The sequence below is a fragment of the Bos indicus x Bos taurus genome, chromosome 3, assembly GCF_003369695.1.
Source record: "Bos indicus x Bos taurus breed Angus x Brahman F1 hybrid chromosome 3, Bos_hybrid_MaternalHap_v2.0, whole genome shotgun sequence".
NCBI classification, from domain to species: domain Eukaryota; kingdom Metazoa; phylum Chordata; class Mammalia; order Artiodactyla; family Bovidae; genus Bos; species Bos indicus x Bos taurus.
In genome coordinates this window covers 43,210,823-43,230,849 of record NC_040078.1, presented here as the reverse complement: position 1 = coordinate 43,230,849, position 20,027 = coordinate 43,210,823, and the positions used below count along the sequence as shown (strand labels likewise).

At 39.1% G+C, this 20,027-nt stretch overlaps 1 protein-coding gene across 1 annotated transcript in view; it reads right to left on the bottom strand.

Annotated features, from left to right (window-relative positions):
• The window catches only part of DBT (dihydrolipoamide branched chain transacylase E2), a 40,590-nt gene extending 25,087 nt beyond the window's left edge, over nucleotides 1-15,503 (bottom strand). The window contains exons 1-4 of the mRNA XM_027536402.1: nucleotides 15,396-15,503; nucleotides 8,397-8,520; nucleotides 4,386-4,461; nucleotides 2,839-3,020 (exon numbers count right to left, since the gene is read on the bottom strand). Of these exons, the coding sequence (XP_027392203.1) occupies nucleotides 2,839-3,020; nucleotides 4,386-4,461; nucleotides 8,397-8,520; nucleotides 15,396-15,446 (433 nt within the window). The 5' untranslated portion in view covers nucleotides 15,447-15,503. The remainder of the gene's footprint in view (nucleotides 1-2,838; nucleotides 3,021-4,385; nucleotides 4,462-8,396; nucleotides 8,521-15,395) is intronic.
• Nucleotides 15,504-20,027: the final 4,524 nt, after the last annotated feature.

Here is a 20,027-nt window from a genome sequence, read left to right as displayed (position 1 = left end):
GCATTTCATATAAGGGAGATGGGCATCTGCAGGTTTTGGTATCCGTTTGTGTGCGTATGTGTCTTGAACCAATCCTTTGCAAATACCAAGAGACTACTATAATCTGCTTTTGTGAATGGCCGAGATAGATACCTAACCTGGTCTACAGCACCTGATTGGTTATTCTAACTTACTGACATCCACAGTAATGTTTAGCATCTTTGCTTGTTTCAGTTTATATCAAGAATATAATTCTTTCCTTTTAAGGTCTTAACTGAATGATTAAAAAAAAAAACCTGTATCTATTATCTTATTTACACATCAAAATAATTCTGTACTTATTTCAGGTAATTAAAAAAATTATTTGCTTATTTCTGGCTGTGTTGGGTCTTCACTGTTATGCAGGCTTTTCTCTAGTTGCAGCAACCAGGAGCTACTCCCTAGTTGCGGTGTGCGGGTTTCTCATTGCAGGGGCTTCTCTTGTTGCTGAGCACAGGCTCAACAGTTGTGGTGCATGAGGCTAGTTGCTCCGCAGCATGTGGGATCTTCCCAGATCAGGGATTGAATCCGTGTCTCCTGCATTGGCAGGAGGATTCTTTACCGCTGAGACAACAGGGAAGCCCCTATTTCAGGTAATTTTTAAAGATAAAGTCTTTCTTGTTTTTAATATTCCTAAATCGTGCCTTTCAATAGAAATCTGAAATCAAGACAAAAGGAAACACCCCTAGAACCCAGATCATGGTCTTTTATGCATTGCACATTAAAAGAACAAGAGCTCCTAAAGGAAGAGATGATTCCAGGTCTAGGCAGGAAAAGTACAAGATGATGCCAAAAGCATGGAAGTTTTTGAAAATTAACAGGGTCGTGTTAAAACACACAGCAACCACCTTGAAATGGTCACCACTATTAATAATTAGAAATCAAATAAATAATAAGAAAGCTTCAAGAAGTTTTGGATGCAACATGTTATAGTGAAAAATATTCTGGACAAAAACTCAGGACGTCTGAGTTCTAAATTTGGCTTTATGACTGCCATGGGCAAATCACCCAACACAGAACTTCTTAAACTGGATTACCTCATGAATAAGAACAAATAAAACATTAAGCGTGAAACATTTTATAAACTGTGAAGTGTGCCTATGACATTAGTTATATTATTGTACAGACTGAAGGACTAAGAGTCAGCCAACCACTGTAGTTCAGACTCCTTCTAAACTTCCCAACTTCACTATATTGAAAGGGCTTCATCTCAGCACTTCCAGAGAGATTGCTGGCTTAGGTTTGCATCACAGAATTATGGTCCCCCCTGCCCCTCCTCCACATCAAAGCTTCCTAGATGACAAAACCTTGGTATATCACACCAATGCCAAACGGAACTTCTGATGTAGAGGGTCAGCTATTTGTTAGCATAGCGACAGCGCACAGCTTTAATTTTCCTATAACATTCTCATAATGAATTCCCTTTTGTCAGAACACCTAATGATTATAAGTTCCATGGCTGCTGCTGCTTCTGAGTGCTAGTTTCTTTGCTTCCCACTCTGGTTTTCCCTCTTTTCTACTTCTCTTTAAAAATTTGGCTTTCATAACCACCACCAATGAGAATGTGTTTTGGTTTCATATCAGTGGCAAACAGAGCAACCCCATCATGTGAGATTTAATCTTTGCACATTCCAATTTTTATTAGTGACCAATGTTCAAAGCTTGAATCTTTCATTCCCAAGAGAGTTTGTTGCTTCTTTGAACATAAGGTTTCCAGAAGGCAGACCTCCAGATAAATAAAGTATTACTATACATGCTTTTTTTTGGAGAAGGCGATGGCAGCCCACTCCAGTACTCTTGCCTGGAAAATCCCATGGACAGAGGAGCCTAGTAGGCTGCAGTCTGTGGGGTTGTGAAGAGTCGGACACGACTGAGCGACTTCACTTTCACTTTTCACTTTCATGCACTGGAGAAGGAAATGGCAACCCACTCCAGTGTTCTTGCCTGGAGAATCCCAGGGATGGGGGAGGCTGGTGGGCTGCCGTCTATGGGGTCGCATAGAGTCGGACATGAGTGAAGCGACTTAGCATACATGTTTTTATATCTAGTAATACTGATGCTTACTCCTTAGAAGGAAAACTATGACAAACCTAGACAGTGTATTAAAAAGCAGAGACATCACTTTGCCAACAAAGGTGTGGATAGTCAAAGGTGTGGATAGTCAAAGCTATGGTTTTTCCAGTAGTCATGTATGGATGTGAGTTGGACCATAAAGAAGGCTGAGTACCAAAGAATTGATGCTTTTGAATTGTGGTGCTGGAGAAGACTCTTGAGAGTCCCCTGCACTGCAAGGAGATCAAACCAGTCAATCCTAAAGGAAATCAACTCCGAATATTCATTGGAAGGACTGATGCTGAAGCTGAAACTCCCAATACTTTGGCCACCTGATGCAAAGAGCCAACTCATTTGAAAATACCCTGATGCTGGGAAAGATTGAAGGCAAAAGGAGAAGGAAGTGGCAGAGGATAAGATGGTTAGATAGCATCACTGACTCAATGGACATGAATCTGAGCAAGCTCCAGGAGGTGGTGAAAGGCAAGGAAGCCATGCGGGCTGCAGTCCATGGGGTTGCAAAGAGTTGGACACAACTTAGCTACTGAACAACAACAACAAATACATGTTTTTAACATGGTAACTGGTCAAACGATAATCATGTATCACAGAATACCTTTCTATTTTCCTTATCTCAGTTCTAAACCCTCAAATCAAATCCTGTAAATTATTCAAGGGAAACTCCACTTTGAACTGGTACCCAATGACAAAAGAACACCATTAATCAATTTGGCAAGATAGATAAACATATACATATATATACAGTACCTTTTAAAGCTTCCGTTTCTATGTCTACTAATGGCTTTCCCACATAGGCAGTATCATCTAGATTATAATACAGTTTTTTAATGACTCCATCATAACGACTAGTGATAGTAACAGAAGCTTTATCACTTTGAACTTCACAGATGCTATCAAACTGAGACACTGTATCTCCTTCTTTTACATACCTAAAAGAAAAAGCCATAAGACACTTTTACATGAACCATAGTACAGATCATCTGAAACAATAAAAATGCTACACTGAATTAGATGAGTATCCATGGAGCCCAGTATTGAGTCCCAAATGATACACTGAAGGATGTTTCAGAAGAGACTACAATGGCTTTCAGAGGTTCTTTGATGCTTCTTTAAGAAGTATAAATTTTTAAAAAACAATGAAATATTTGTAATTTATAATCCAAAAATTTAATTAATGTATCAGGTTTTTCTGCCTCACCCATTTCTTAGATGAAATATGAAAAATGTATTTTAAAAGTGTTATTTTCTTTTATTGTCTCAGCCTTCATCACATTTTAAGGGATACCTATTATTTCTAGAATTAAATTTTAAAAACTGATGTCCTCAATATACATTTACTATACTTTTATAAATTGTAGTTTGAGTTCTTTGTCTTTATCTCTAACATGGCTAATTAATTTCAGAGTCAGCCTCTTCTGACCTGAGATCCATCACTCTTTCCTTGATCCCACAATGCCACAGAGACACAATTGCAAGGTACATTTCTGTGATTATGGTTCTCTCCTAACCTACAGAGCAATTATAATGAAAACTACAAGGAAAGAATGTTTAGGTATCTAAACGAGGTTCTTAAAAGGATCTTTAACAGTATAAAATTGTGGGAGACAATCTATTGACTCACCTTAACTGCTAGTTCTTGAAACCTTTGAAAATTAGTTCAGTACTCGGAGGTGTTTCTGTTTTTCCAGAAAGGGAAAGAAAGAAAAGGGGTAGAAGGATGCCTAAGTAGAGGTCTTTTTAATTTTTGTTTCAAGCCTCTTTCTTTTTTACTTTTTTTTAAAACCTTTGAAACAGTATTCTTTGATTCATATCTTTTGTTTTAATATTTTATAAAAATATAGGCAAACTCTCAGGTAATGGTGAGTCAAATGTACTTGCATTCTTGCTGAAATCATTTTTAATAAACACACCTTAGACTACATAACGATTTTAAAACAGTTTGGAAAGAAGCTCTAAGTTCATTCATTAACAGCTTTTCAAAACACATGTTCATATCAACTTAGCATCTTTTAGAGACTAATTTATCTATTTTTAGCTGAAGTGAAGAGTAGGCAGTGAAAAAAAAACTTAAAAAGAGGAAAAAACAAACCTTAATAAATTACACTGAATAAAATGCCCTGATGTATGATGAACTGTGCCACCAGTATATTGGCAACATAAACTAGATTTACCTTAAAGCTTAAAAAATATATATTTTATGTTATAAAGAAAGGTATTTCAATTTAAATAGATTGCTATTTATTTGTACTCAAATTACTTTTATACTTACTTAAAAAAATTTCAGAATAACTTACCATTCTTTAACAGTTACTTCTCTAATACCTTCTCCAATGTCTGAGAGTTTGAACTGAACAATCTGTCCCTGGAGAGCTTCCAAAACAAATAAGAAATGATGGTCATTAAATACATAATGTACTGCTAATAGACAGATACTTTAACATCTAAAATTAGAAAATATTCTCAAACAGAGGCAGAAACTATTCTATTTCATAGATTCAAAACAGCATTTTATAATGTTTAAAAGCATAACCATCATTCATAACCATCAAAGATTTATATAAATTACTCAGTGACAAAGACCTGTTGATACTGCCAAAGAATTATCATTTTCCAATTTCCAAAATAATGTTGTTTTACAAGAGTATAGAAGGCCGTTCCAACAAATGAGATTTTGCACTAATAGCAATGAACAAAAAATAGAACTGGATATTGTACAAAGGCAGATTCAGCTGGATTTCCTTGCTTTATGTTATGAAACTATAATAAACATTAATGACCCGCTCTTAAAATCTCTTGTCTTCATATAACTCTTTTCACTCCCAGTGCCTAAAAATCAGGCAGATCCATATTAGAAGACTTGGGAAATTCTTAATCTGCCCAAATAATGTTCTGCCAGCTTATTAAATTTTAGTTTTCTATGTCATCTTTCCATTTTTTTTTAAAACTCCTTTTTGAAGTTCTACATCCTTTTTATGACACATAGATGCCAATGATACTTTATGGTAATTATTCCCAAGACAGACATTATTTCTGGTCAACAGAAAGTGTGTATGGATCCTCTCGCTTTTCTAAATTAATGAATAGCTCTGAAGTGACTGAAGAATGCTCCTCTCTCTTTTTCTTTGTTCAGTCGCTCAGTCATGTTCAACTCTTTGGGACCCCATGGACTGAAGCATGCCAGGCTTCCCTATCCTTCACTATCTTCTAGAATTTGGTCAAACTCATGTCTATTGAGTCGGTGATGCCATCCAACCATCTCGTCCTCTTCTCCTCCTGCCCTCAATCTTTCCCAGCATCAGGGTCCTTTCCAATGATTAGAATACTATTAAACAAAATTGCTTATAAAACACATGTTAAGGTAGGAAACTTTTCTTTAAGAAATATGAGATTAGTACTTAAGAAATACAAAAATATTTTGATAAGAATGGCCTTTTGTTTCCATTCCAGTAAGTTGTGTTCTCACAGCCTGCTGCTCATAGTATAAATGCGAACCCTTTTGAAAAACAGTTTTGGCATTAAGTATCAAAAACCTTAAAAAAAAAAAAAAAAACTCTGTATCTTTGATTCCATAAGTAATTTTAAGATTTTTTTCCCCTGAAGAAATAGAGAGGTACACAAAGATTTCTGCTCAGGAATAGTTATCATGGAGTTACGTAAGAACTGGAAACTAACTGAAGTAACCAAAAAATGACAAGTAATTATACCATGGCACCTCTACAAAAAGCAATATTATGTAAGGAACAGCTTGTGCAAGGGCATGGAAATACGATAACGTAGAGCATGGTCAGGGAATGACAAACAGTTCTGTACAGCTGATGAAAGGATACGTGGCAAGAAATAAGCCCGGGCTTAAGACTTTGTGTGCCATGAGGAAGTGGGGTGTTTGGAATTTATCCTAGAGGTAATCAGGAAAGTGAAAATGCAAGTTGCTTAGTCATGTCCAGCTCTTTGTGATCCCATGGACTATACCCATGGACTACACAGTCCATGGAATTCTCCAGGTCACAATACTGGAGTAGGTAGCCTTTCCCTTCTCCAGGGGATCTTCCCAACCCAGAGATCGAACCCAGGTTTCCCGCATTGCAGGCGGATTCTTTACCAGCTGAGCCACAAGCGAAGCCCAAGAATACTGGAGTGGGTAGCCTATCCCTTTTCCAAAGGATCTTCCCAACCCAGGAATCAAACCAAGGTCTCCTGTGGTGCAGGAGGATTCTTTACCAACTGAGCTATCAGGAAAGCCCAGGTAATCAGGAATCAGTGGTAAATAAATATGGTCTTAAATTCTTTTGAAGCTGTTCCCCAAAACGGTAAAGTTTACTTTACCACTACTTAAATCTATGCTGGCCCATGACTTGTTCTGACCAATAGAATATAGCAGAAGTAAAGTGTGAGTTCTGAAATTACAAGCCTCCCTATGACCTCTCAGACTCCCCCTTCTTTCTCCTGGAATGTGTCTTGAAATCCCCACAGAAGGAAGCTGGTCTAGGTTACTGGAGGATGAGAGATGCTAAGTGGAGGAGAAAAAAGAGATGCCCCAGCCAAAACACAGCACCAACTGTCAGACATATGAATAAGACCACCTTGAACCTTCTAACCCAGAAGACCTTGTAGCTGAATCTAGTCACACTAGTGAGCCCAGGTGAAACCAGCAGAGGAACTGCACACCCAACCAACCCCCAAGGTGCTAAGGAACAATAAATCATTGTTCCTGTAAGCCACTAAGTTGTGGGGAAGGTTATTATTTAGCAATAATTAGCTGATAAGGAGTCTCATCTACAATTTCACATCTGTAACTTTGTATCTACAATTTCAGAGAAAAATATCCTTGGCAGGGGTGTGATAGAAAAGGTTGGGAAGGGGTGCAGAGAAAACAGGAGGTTATTGTAGATAAGAAATTGAAGTATAGAATTTAACATATTTATATATTTTCAAAGCTGTCTGAAAAGGAGAAGACAGGTTTAAAAAATATACAAGATATAATATCACTAGATCTTTGTAGTCAACTCGATATGAGACAAGAATCAGGATGGCTCCAGGTTTCTAGCTTAATTGTTTACTGCGTTAGGGAATAATAGGAAGAGGATATATCCTAAGTATGTACAGCAATGCCCTTGGCACATAGTAGGTGATCAATCAGTTATCTGTGTTGAATGGCTGTACTCTCACAACAAAACAAAGTTGTATAATACTATGATTACTCTGTTTCCAGATGATTAAACAGACAAATTAAGTAATTTGCTTATGGTCACATAGCTAGCACCTGGTAGACCAAAGAATCCAAAGCCTGGGTCCCTTCACTGTTCACCCAAAACTACCACAACATTGTTAATTGGCTATATTCCCCAATACAAATTGTTTTTGGTGTTAAAAATAAATCAAATTAAAAATAAATAAATAAATAAACCCAAAGCTTGTGTTTAGAGACTAGAGTAAGAAGTTGGAGTTTCTGCTTGAATTGCCTTTATTTTCTCTGAGAAGAGAAAAGATCAACTTTTAAAAATAGAAATCTTCTTCTTAATGGTGAAGATATGGTTTACATATTTTCGGGTGCTGTGGACGATGACATACACAAGGAATAGGAGGACTAATTTATATCAGGGGTTAGATTCCGCTGAAATCCTTTTTTCTCCCCCCATCACCAGCACAGACTAAGGCACCAAGTATCGGTCAAAAGCTTAATGATGGAACAAAGGTCTAGGGTCACCAGGGTTCTAAATAGAACCCTGAACAGAACAGCAGAAAAAAAATGTTTTTTTTCCTCCTTTTGCCATATCTAATACTTAAAGTCTCAAGTTCTTTGCAAGAGTAGAAAAAGTTGAAGAAAGGTAATTAAGTGGTGGAAGCCAGAGAACTTCCTCTTGAGGAGCACCTCACATTGCTTTCATCACGCTATCTTAACATGACAGATTGAGTGCCTCAGAGAACAAAAATAATAATACAGTGAGTAGAAGGACACAGTCCACTAAATCAACAACTTAAGTCATATCAGTGCTGACTATTGCATTTAGGTAAGTCATATGATAAAGAACAGAGGACCCAAGAGAACACTTAGATGTTAAACACAGAGAACACATTCACAGCATTATAGAGACCCAGTATTAAGGGAAAGTATGTGAAAGGGGAATGGGAGGTGGGGGTGCAAAAAAAAAAAAAAGAAAAGAAAATGAGAATTGGATAGATGTGTGGAGAGCAAGGAGGGCCAGACTAAAACTAAAAGGTCAACTCTTTTACTGTGGTAAGTCTTCAATTACTGAATAAATATACAAAACATTATTTTGTATAGGCTATTTTGAGATCATACTTACCAGCAGTTGTTTTTAGCCACTGATATGGATGACTGTACTTGAATGGAGGATAACCAAAGAAACACACATATTTTGGCTTCAAAACATGAACGTTACCACATGTTTCAAAGTAGCGGACACAAATCTAGAGATGAGAAAACAAAAAATTAAGAACTTTAAAAAAAAAAAAGAGCTTTTAGAAATTATCTTAATGGCTTGTCTCTAAATATAAACTGAATTTCAAGTTTATTCTAAAAGTAGAACAATCATTATCACAATGCAAACAATATGAAATAATCTAGGCCGAAATCAGAATACTTGGCATCAGTGATGAGTTTAGAAGTATTTCTGGTCAAGAAACCAAAGGAATTCAAACCCTAGCACACAGAATATATTGTTGCTCATTTGTTTAGTAAAATTATATCCTTAGAGTCTGATTTCGGAGAAGGCAATGGCAACCCACTCCAGTACTCTTGCCTGGAAAACCCCATGGGCAGAGGAGCCTGGTAGGCTGCAGTCCATGGGGTCGCTAAGAGTCAGACACGACTGAGCGACTTCACTTTCACTTTTCACTTTCATGCATTGGAGAAGGAAATGGCAACCCACTCCAGTGTTCTTGCCTGGAGAATCCCAGGGACGGGGGAGCCTGGTGGGCTGCCGTCTACGGGGTCGCAGAGAGTCGGACACGACTGAAGCGACTTAGCAGCAGCAGCAGCAGTAGCAGAGTCTGATTTGCCCATATGCTTATTATCCTTGACTAAAAATCCCTATGAAAGTAAAAAAATTTTAAGTGTATTCTATATAAACACATCAGTGTAAGTATATTTGAGTCATTAAAGACTTCCTGAAATAAAAAGTGACTGCTACTATTTACAACAGCCAAGACACGGAAGCAACCTAAATGTCTATCAACAGATCAATGGATAAAGATGTGGTACATATATGTAATGGAATATTACTCAGCCATTAAAAAGAATGAAATAATGCCATTTGTAGCAACATGGGTGGACCTACAGGCTTTCATAATGAGTGAAGTCCGTAAGGCAGAGAAAGACAAATATTGTACGATACCACTTATCTGCAGAATCAAAAAAAAAAAAAGATACAAATGTACCTATTTACAGAACAGAAACAGATTTCCAGACTTAGAAAATGAACTTAGGGTTAACAAGGGGAGGGGTCAGTGTGGAGTAGGGACAGATGGGGTCTGGGATTGACAGGTAGACACTGCTAAATTTAAAATTAATAACCAACAAGGACCTACGGTATAGCACAGAAGACTCTGCTCAATATTAATGTAACAACCTAAATGGGAAAAGAATTTGAAAAATATATAACTGATTCACTTTGCTGTACACCTGAAACTAACACAACATTGTTAATCAACTATACTCCAACATAAAATAAAAAAGTTAAAAGTGACTGCTAGCATTTAAATACACTGAAAAACACATGTAGTATTGTACCCAAATGTTTTCTTACAGTAATTCATAGATTAAATTTAACTATTTTATATAAAATTTTAGTATAATACAATGTTACAGAAAAAAAAATTAAAGTAGGGCTGAATGTATTTCATTTGATAAATCATATATATATAATCTAAGTGTGTAAAAGGTACAATTTTTTTTGAAAGTTAACATTTCAATGATATGAAATGTTATGGCAACACACTATTCCAAAAATATTCCAGTATTTTTGCCCAGGAAATCCCTGATTAACTACATCACACTTTTTAAAATTTTTATACAATTTAAAAATATTACAGTTTAAAATTATTACAAAGTTTTGACTATATTCCCCATTTTGTACAATACATCCTTGAACCCATCTTATATCTTCCATACTCCTACCCTACATTGCCCTCCCTTCCACTGGAAACCACTAGCTTGTTCTCTATATCTTCAAGTCTGCTTCTTTTTTTGTCCTATTTACTAGTTTATTGTATTTTTTAGATTCTACACATCAGTTCAGTTCAGTTCAGTAGCTCAGTCGTGTCCAACTCTTTGTGACCCCATCAATTGCAGCATGCCAGGCCTCCCTGTCCATCACCAACTCCCAGAGTTCACTCAAACTCATGTCCATTGAGTCGGTGATGCCATCCAGCCATCTCATCCTCTGTCGTCCCCTTCTCCTCCTGTCCTCAATCCCTCCCAGCATCAGAGTCTTTTCCAATGAGTCAACTCTTCACATGAGGTGGCCAAAGTACTGGAGTTTCAGCTTCAGCATCATTCCTTCCAAAGAACACCCAAGAGCAATCTCCTTTAGAATGGACTGGTTGGATCTCCTGCATCCAAGGGACTCTCAAGAGTCTTCTCCAACACCACAGTTCAAAAGCATCAATTCTTCGGCACTCAGCTTTCTTCACAGTCCAACTCTCACATCCATACATGACCACTGGAAAAACCATAGCCTTGACTAGACAGACCTTTGTTGACAAAGGAATGTCTCTGCTTTTTAATATGCTGTCTAGGTTGGTTATAACTTTCCTTCCAAAGAGTAGCGTCTTTTAATTTCATGGCTGCAATCAACATCTGCAGTGATTTTGGAGCCCAAAAATTTTACATAAAATCTACACATAAGCAATATCATATAGTACCTTTTTCTCTCTGACTTATTTCACTTAGCATAATGCTTTTCAAGCCCATTCATGTTGTTGCAAATGGCAAAATTTTCATTCTTTTCTATAGCTGAGTAGTATCTCATGTCTTCTTGAACCATTCATCTGTGGACAGACACTTAGGTTGCTTCCATATCTTAGAAATTATAAACAATGTTGCTATGAACATTACAGTATATGTACCTTTTCAAATTACTGTTTTGTTTTTTCAGATATGTACCCAGGAGTGGCACTGCTGGGTAACATGGTAGTTCTATTTTTAGTTTTTTGACAAACCTCCCTACTGTTTTCCACAGTGGCTGCACCAATTTACATTTGCACCAACAGTGTATGAGGGCTCCCTTTTCTCCACATCCTTGCCAACATTTGTTTTTTGGGTTCTTTTTGATGATAGCCATTTTGACAGGTGTGAGGTGATATGATATCCCAATGTGGTTTTACTTTGCATTTCCCTGATGATTAGCAATATTGAGCATCTTTTCATGTGCCTGTTGACCATCTGCATTTCTTCTTTGGAAATATGCCTATTCAATTTTGCCCATTTTTTTAATGCTGAGTTGTATGATATGGCTTGATCAAATTTATCAAAGGCAGCAATGGAAGGAGCTCAAGGACCAAATTGTTGATGACTGGAAATGTGAGATCGAGGAGTTTGAACTCACACATTATGGGTTATTGTGAGTATGTATGTGTATATGTGTTTATTAGATTATAACAGTAAAGCCTGGAGGGGCTTCTCTGTTGGCTCAGTGGTACAGAATCCACCTGCCAGTGCAGGAAATGTGGGTTTGATCCCTGCGCTGGAAAGATCCTCTGGAGAAGGAAATGGCAACCTACTCCAGTATTCTTGTCTGGGAAATCCCATGGACACAGGAGCCTGAGCTACAGTCCATGGGGTCGTAAAAGAGTCTTAGTGACTAAACAATACTAACAACAATGCCTGAAGAGAAAGGACAAAGTTAAGAAACTATTATTGTATTTGAGTCATGAAATCACAGGCTCTTTGCTGAGATAATGACTGGAAAAAGAAAGAAAGCAACATAAATGCAAAATGATTACTAGCAATTGGATGTCTATTAAGAGAAGGCTAAAACACAGTAGTGAAGCTGCTGACTAAAAGGATAAAAAGGAAGGGAGAAGGAGAAAAAAAATTTTTCAAGTAGGGAAAGACTTTTTTTATACAAACAACACAGCAAAAAATAAAAAGTAATGAAAAGAGGATTTAACAGACTCTCATAATAAGGAAATAAATTAGTAATAATTCATTAGGCAGTCGTTGAGCACACTATAAAGACAGGATTATTCTGCACTCATGAATTCAAAGCTAAATAAGAAATAGAATAGTCTCTGAATTCAAATTACTGCAGGAAGACAGACAAAATAGATAAATTCAGGATGATAGGGTAAGTAATCAAGAGTCAAATGCATGATGCCATAGGAAAGTATAGACATAATATAATAAGGCTTTCTTAATAATTTAGGTGGTAAGATCTCTTGCTGTTTATGATTTTTTTAATAACACATGGAAAAAAACAGACTTTTTTACTAAGCAGTTCAACAAAGGTTCACTGAGTACCTACTATGTGCCAAGCACTTAGGATCAGAGAACAAAATTGCTGTGATTCCTTCTTTTATGGAATGTGTAGCCCATACTATGAAAGATAAAAACAGGACTACCGGTAATTACAATAGTGTCATAATGGGAGAAGGGGAGAAGTAGTGTTAAGAAAACACAAAGGAGAAAACTTACCTGGAGAAAGTGAAGCAAGACCTAAGGGATGAGTAGGAGTCAGCCAAGGGGTAAAATGTGTTGCAGATAAGGCTATAGGGAAGTAAGGCAAGAGTCTTTGGAAAAGAGGAAATATATGTGCAAAGGTCTGGAGGATAGAGAAGAAGGGAGAACAATGTGCTTAATTAACTGAAATTGTTCAATATTCTTCTAGCATAGCTTAGAGTGAGCTAAGGGTGACGTTTCAAGACTGGGTTTTAGGTGCCTGGAAAATCCCATGGATAGAGGAGCCTGGTAGGCTGCAGTCCATGGGGTCGCTGAGGGTCGGATACGACTGATCGACTTCACTTTCCTGCATTGGAGAAGGAAATGGCAACCCACTCCAGTGTTCTTGGCTGGAGAATCCCAGGGATGGGGGAGCCTGGTGGCTGCCGTCTATGGGGTCACACAGAGTCGGACACAACTGAAGTGACTTAGCAGCAGCAGCAGCAGTAAGGAACGAAGCCTGGAGAGATTGGAAAGATTCAGATCATAAATAGCTTCATAGTCATTTGAATTCTGAATATTTTGCTGAGAGCAGTTTTAAGCAAGGAAATGACACTCTTAAATTTATGTCCTACTTTATAAAATGACTCTGGCCATGCTCTGGAGAATAGGTTGGAAAAGTACAACATTAGAGGCAGAAAGTCCAATTGAGGAAGGTCCAGGATATCTGCAGCTGGCGACAAGGTGTAGAACAATGACTAGATTTTTGAGAGACTTCTAGGCTACAAGAAACAGGTTTGAGGGTTTAGTTCTAGAGCCTAGAGTCTGATGTATCTTGGAGGCATTATAGGAATCACTGTGAAACAGCTAAAGGCTAGCCCTTCCAAACTCTCTTGGGCTAGTAGTGGCCAAGTTACATCACTATCAGTGAGTCTGGCTGGTACCTCCTCTTCCTCCTTCCTGCCCTGAATACAAAGTTGTAGAGCCCTGATAATGATGAGCCACTTAATCAATCCCAGCTGCCATCTAACTTTCATCTGCTTTGTATACACAGATAATTTCCCATTTACTGGTTGGGTTTATTACCTACAGCTGAAAAATACCTAATATACATGACATTTGGAGATTTTCAGGGCAGTAAGATATATGGGTCTGCAATAGAGCTGGCTGGAAGACTGGGGGATCATCAGCATATAAATGGCAACTAAAATTCAAAGTGGATGAGGTAACCCAGGAACTGCAAGAAGTACACAGATGGCCAAAGTCACAATCCTGAGAAACACCAGTGATTAAAAGTTGATCAGGGAAAGTGGAGAAGATTGGGATGAAGTGTTCAGAGATGTAGGAAGAATATTGGGAAGCTGGTGTCACAGAAAAGGATGAAGAACTTTCAAAAGAATATCTAGTGAGGTGCTGTGGAGAACTTATTTCTCCTGGTTACCTCCTTTTTGTGTCTGTGCTCAGTCACATCCAGCCCTTTGCAACGACATGGACTGGAGCCCACCAGGCTCCTCTGTCCATGGGACTCTCCAGGCAAGAGTACTGGAGTGGGTTGCCATTTCCTCCTCCAGGGTATCTTCACCATCCAGGGATGGAACATTTAAAGTCTCCTGCATTGGCAGGAGGATTTTTTTTTTAAACACGGCGCCACCTGGGAAGCCTTATCTCCTAATTAGTTGTCACAAATTTCAAATTACATACTATCCATTGGGAAACTTGTGACCCCGCAAGACCCCTTCTATGCGTTCCTGTAGTTATATGTACTTGCGCCATCTTTTCACGCAGTGCTGTAATTGTTTGTCTAATGTCTCTCTCTCTCTCTCCCCGCTATGCCCCACCACGAAGATGTAATTAAACTCTGAGAGGGCAGAGATCAGTGTCTTTCTTATACATATTTCCATCCCCAATTCCTGGTACCTGGTATAGAGCAAGCTTTTGAAAGGTTTTTGTAAGATCAGGGATCAAACGCTGTAGGAAAATCCGGAACAGCGGACCCAGGAAGAAAAAAAAAAAAAACAACTCTATGCAAATAGATGAAACACTACGATCACTGGGATGTTAACTGTTTGGTGCTAAAAGGCTGTATGAAAGGGGAGAAATGAAGGGGAAATGTTGGTGGGTCGTAGCTCTGGTGATTTAAAAGGTTGGAAAGATACTGGTGCAAACATGGGAGACAAGTCTAAGTCCAAAGAAGGAAACGAGCCTCCTAGATGCTCGGAGGCAAGGGCCTATGGTGTTACGGTTTTCTTGCCCAGTCTCTTCCTCTAGATTGTAAATTCCTCGAGGAGAGGGGTCGTATTATCAGTTCTGAAACAAAGTGGTGCTCAATAAATGTTTGACGAATATAGTATATTTCAGTATCCCCAGTGCCAAACACAATGCCCGGTACCCAGATGGTGCTCAACGAAAAGCTATTGGGCAAAGACCAGCTGGGCTTTGGGGTGCAAATGAAGCGGGAGGGAGAACGAGTCACGATAGATGGGCGCCTTGGTATAGATCGAGAGACTGGGTTTCCAGACAGGTTGGTTCGCCACCGTCGCTGCCCTTGGTTTTGCATACATCCCTCCACCTCTCCATCACGCGAGCCCTGTACGCGAGGCACTCGGAGGAAAAACCAAATCATCTCTCCCAGGCAACTCCAAATAAACCACTCCGTCCCAACCCCAGATGGGCCCAACGTACTTACCAGCTGCCCCGCAGCCCGGCTCCAGGTCCTCAGCACAAGCGCTGCAGCCATCTTACGCCGGAAATGGCAACTGCTCTGAGGTTGGAGGAGTTGCCTCAGCCGCGGACAGACTGGGGGCGGGGAGGCGCGCCCCCACCTGACAGCCAACCAGGGAGCGGGGCGGGGCTGAGAAAACCCCCAGGGGTGGGTGGAGGGCACTGCTGAGGGGGAGGGGAGCGAAGTGGGGAGTGGGCCGTCCCAAATTTAATTTCAGGGAAAAAGTTGGGTGGGGCACTGCTGTGCAAGTACTTATGCGCCAACAACGATCATCTTTTCAGCCCAAGTAATGGGGGAGATAGAGTGTGTTAAGGAAACATAAAGGAAGGGCACTACCTGGAGAAATTTTGGTTGAACTAAGATCGGAAGAGTTAAGTAGGAAACAAACAAACCTTCCTTCAACTCGTATTGTAATCGCTTGATTATAGAAAACGGGACATTTCTATACATGCAAGACTCTGTAGAAGCAAGTGTTAGTCGCTCAGTCGTGCCCGACTCTTTGCGATCCCGTGGACTGCAGCCCACCAGGCTCCTCTATCTATGGGATTTTCCAGGCAAGGACACTGGAGTGGTTTGCCATTTCCTTTTCCAGGGGATCTTCCCGACCCAGAATAGAACACAGGTCTCCTGCACTGCAGGCAGGCTCTTTACCGACTGAGCTACCGGGGGAGCTAGTTGAATCAAGTCTATACTAGAATACTTCCTAATAACTGGCATTTTTCTTACTGGCATTGTGAGCTTGGTTACCAAAAGTGGCTTTTTTTTTTAATGGAAAATGAACAAGATTATTATATCGAAGACAAACGTCATCAACATTATCTTTCCTTCTTAGGGAATTTGTCAGATATAGCTGCCCAGCATATGCAATATACGTCACAGGCATACTACCTTGAATTATTTGCCTCTGGTAGAAATGTCAAATTGAGCTCAGTGGAAACAGTAAGGACAAGATCAGAGCTTTAATGGTCAATCCTCTTCACAGCAACTAAGAAATCCATTTCTAGAAATGTCCAGGATGATATTTGTCTTTTTTCCCTCTTACATGGGAAAGAAAATCTGTACAGAAGTTTACAGCACTACAGAGAAAAACCCACAACAAAGACAAAATCATAAATCTCAACACTGAAGATTAGTGGCTCTAAAACAAAATCTCAGGTATTTCACAAATTCACTGTCTATACTACTCAAACTCAAACTTTCAATTTTGCCTTATGTGCCTTTCAGTATAGTTCTTACACACACACAACTGTAAGCAATAAATCTAAATAATTACCTTTATTAGAAAATCTGGGATAGTCAAATAACTTTGATTTTTTGTTTTAGCATTTCCCCTAATAAAACTAAAGAGCCTCTTGATGAAAGTGAAAGAGGAAAGTGAAAAAGTTGGCTTAAAACTCAATATTCAGAAAACTAAGATCATGGCATCTGGTCCCATCACTTCATGGCAAATAGACAGGGAAACAATGGAAATAGTGAGAGACTTTATTTTTCAGTTCAGTTCAGTTGCTCACTCGTGTCCAGCTCTTTGCAACCCCATGGACTGCAGCATGCCAGGCTTCCCTGTCCATCACCAACTCCCGGAGCTTACTCAAACTCATGTCCATTGAGTTGGTGATGCCATCCAATGCCTTACACTTCCTATAAGGTGGCCAAAGTACTGGAGTTTCAGCTTCATCATCAGTCCTTCCAACGAATACTCAGGACTTATTTCCTTTAGGATTGACTGGTTGGACCTCCTTGCAGTCCAAGAGACTCTCAAGAGTCTTCTCCAACACCGCAGTTGAAAAGCATCAGTTCTTCGGCGCTCAGCTTTCTTTATGGTCTAACTCTCACATCCATCCATGACTACTGGAAAAACCATAACTTTGACTAGACGGACCTTTGTTGGCAAAGGAATGTCTCTGCTTTTTAAAATGCTATCTAGGTTGGTCATAGCTTTTCTTCTAAGAACCAAGCGACTTTATTTTGGGGGGGGGGGCATCCAAAATCACTGCAGATGGTGACTGCAGCCATGAAATTAAAAGACAGTTGCTCCTTGGAAGAAAAGTTATGACCAACGTAGACAGCATATTAAAAAGCAGAGACATTACTTTGCCAACAAAGGTCTGTTTAGTCAAAGCTATGGTTTTTACAATAATCATGTATGGATGTGAAAGTTGGACCATAAAGAAAGCTGAGTGCCAAAGAATTGGTGCTTTTGAACTGTGGTGTTGGAGAAGACTCCTGAGAGTCCCTTGGACTGCAAGGAGATCCAACCAGTCCATCCTAAAGGAAATCAGTCCTGAATATTCATTGGAAGGACTGATGCTGAAGCTGAAGCTCCAATACTCTGGCTACCTGATGTGAAGAACTGACTCATTTGAAAAGACCGTGATGCTGGGAAAGATTGAAGGCAGGAGGAAAAGGGGATGACAGAGGATGAGATGGTTGGATGGCATCACGGACTCGGACATAAATTTGAGCAAGCTTCAGGAGTTGGTGATGGGCAAAGAAGCCTGGTGTGCTGCAATCCATGGGGTTGCAAAGAGTTAGACACGACTGAGTGACTGCACTGGACTAACTAACAGAACATTTTATAGACATTAATAATATGTTTCGTAATACTCCATGCATGTGTTTGTATAAAAAGATTAAGTACCTGTGGCCTTGAACTGAATTATTTTTCTTCCTAGAGTCCCTATAATACCTTTTTCTTCTAACTTTCCCTTTATAGAAACTCTTGGTTTTGAGAGGACAAGTACCCTTCACCTCAGTCTTTTTAAGTTATTCTTGCCCTTTTGTAATTTCATAGAAACTTTAGAATTGGCTTGTCAAGCTCTTTAAAAAAGTCCTGGTGGGCATTTGATGGAATTTTATTGAAATTATATTTTCAATAATATAGCTAAAGATTCTTCAGGGTTTTATTTGTAGATATTCATATCATTTGAGAATAATGATGGTGCTGTTTTTGTCTGTTCAGTCTTGTGTCTTTCATTTCTTTCTTGTAGAATCTGGCTAGACTCCCATCATCTGTTGAAATTATGGCTTAACAAGCCACAATTGTAGACATTCTTATCTTGTTTTAACTTGAATTGGTGTCTTACATTTTACTATTATTTACTGTCATTAAGGAAGAAATTTTCTGTAGGATTTTCCAGATGTCCTTAATCAGGTTAAGGGAGTTTACATTCATTGCTAGTTTTGTTTGATTTTGTTTTACCATAAATAGGTCTTAATTTTTTTCAAATGCTTTTTCTTCATCTACTAATGTGATCTTAGGTTTTTGATATATTATCATAACATTTTTCTGTTAGAATGATAATCTCAATTTGGTTATAATATACAATATTTTATAAACATTGTCGGATTTATTTGTTACTATTTTGATTGATCAGGATGCATCTAAATTTATAAATAAAATTGGCTTATACTTTTTCTTCTTGCTGTCATCTTTGTCTGGTTTTGGTACCAGAGATTGGGTGGAGTATATGCATTCCCAGAGCTTTCCCTGTTACAACAATGATAGAACATTGGGATTAGGATCATTAGGAGACAATGATGTTCACATCAAAACACAGAGGTTCATATCCCAGTATTCCTTAACAACTGTGTAGCTAGCCTTGCAGCAAATTGTTTAACACGTGCAGCTGTAAATGAGTAAAAACAGTAAATATTTTAGCAGGTTGTGCATGCATGCACCGGCCAAGTACTCAATCAATGCTGGCTGTTATCTGTATGATTTATCATATTCTAATTGTTGCTCCCTCTTAACTGTAAGATAGGTACAGTATATTTTTATCCTTAAGAAGATTGACATCATAATTGCTTACTTCTCAGTCTGTCCAAAATACTTCCAATATCTTCGGACAAAGAATACCTTACTCTCCTTTGCTTACATAGAAAGGCTTGCACGTGATTTGGTACTCAGTTAATGTAGGAATTGAACTACAGCGGAATCAAGAAGCTGGTTGTCCTTTCTGTCCTGGCCTGAGGTGAATTACGTTAGTTGCACTGTTCATTGCCGCCATGAGCTTGTACTCTTTCTCCGACAAAGTGGGGTAACTTTGGCTTTTTGATAATTATACTGCCGATTCTGATTCTGTCCTTTTCCACTCATCCCCGAAGAATTGATGTCTCACAGGAGAAAAAAAAGATAATATTCTACACACGCGCGCGCACACAGTAACAGACACCAGTGAAGAATAAGAGGCTCATGGGTATCATCAATGCGCCAGGGAAACACATTTCAAGGGCTAGGCTGCAGAGAAGGCAAACCCGACCAGAGAGAAGGTGGTCAGTGCATTGCAGGGACCTTTCCTACTCTTCGGCTTTAAGAGTTTCCAGTTTTGGTACGGCAGGATCCCCGAGAAAACAGTGATAAACACATTTGCACAAGCCTGCGAGACAACTGGAAGATACGACTAGAGGTGAAAGGGAAGCTTTCTGCAATTTGTACGTTTTGCTGTGTTCAGGGTGCAAGTCAATTAGGAACAGATTTCCTAAGACGCTCCAGGATACCTCCCCGGCCACCACCCCTTCTGCCGGAGAGCTTCCGATTTGTCGGAATTTTCTGGGCGCCGCCTCTTTAAGGGGCGCGCGGGGCGCGGCGCGCACGCG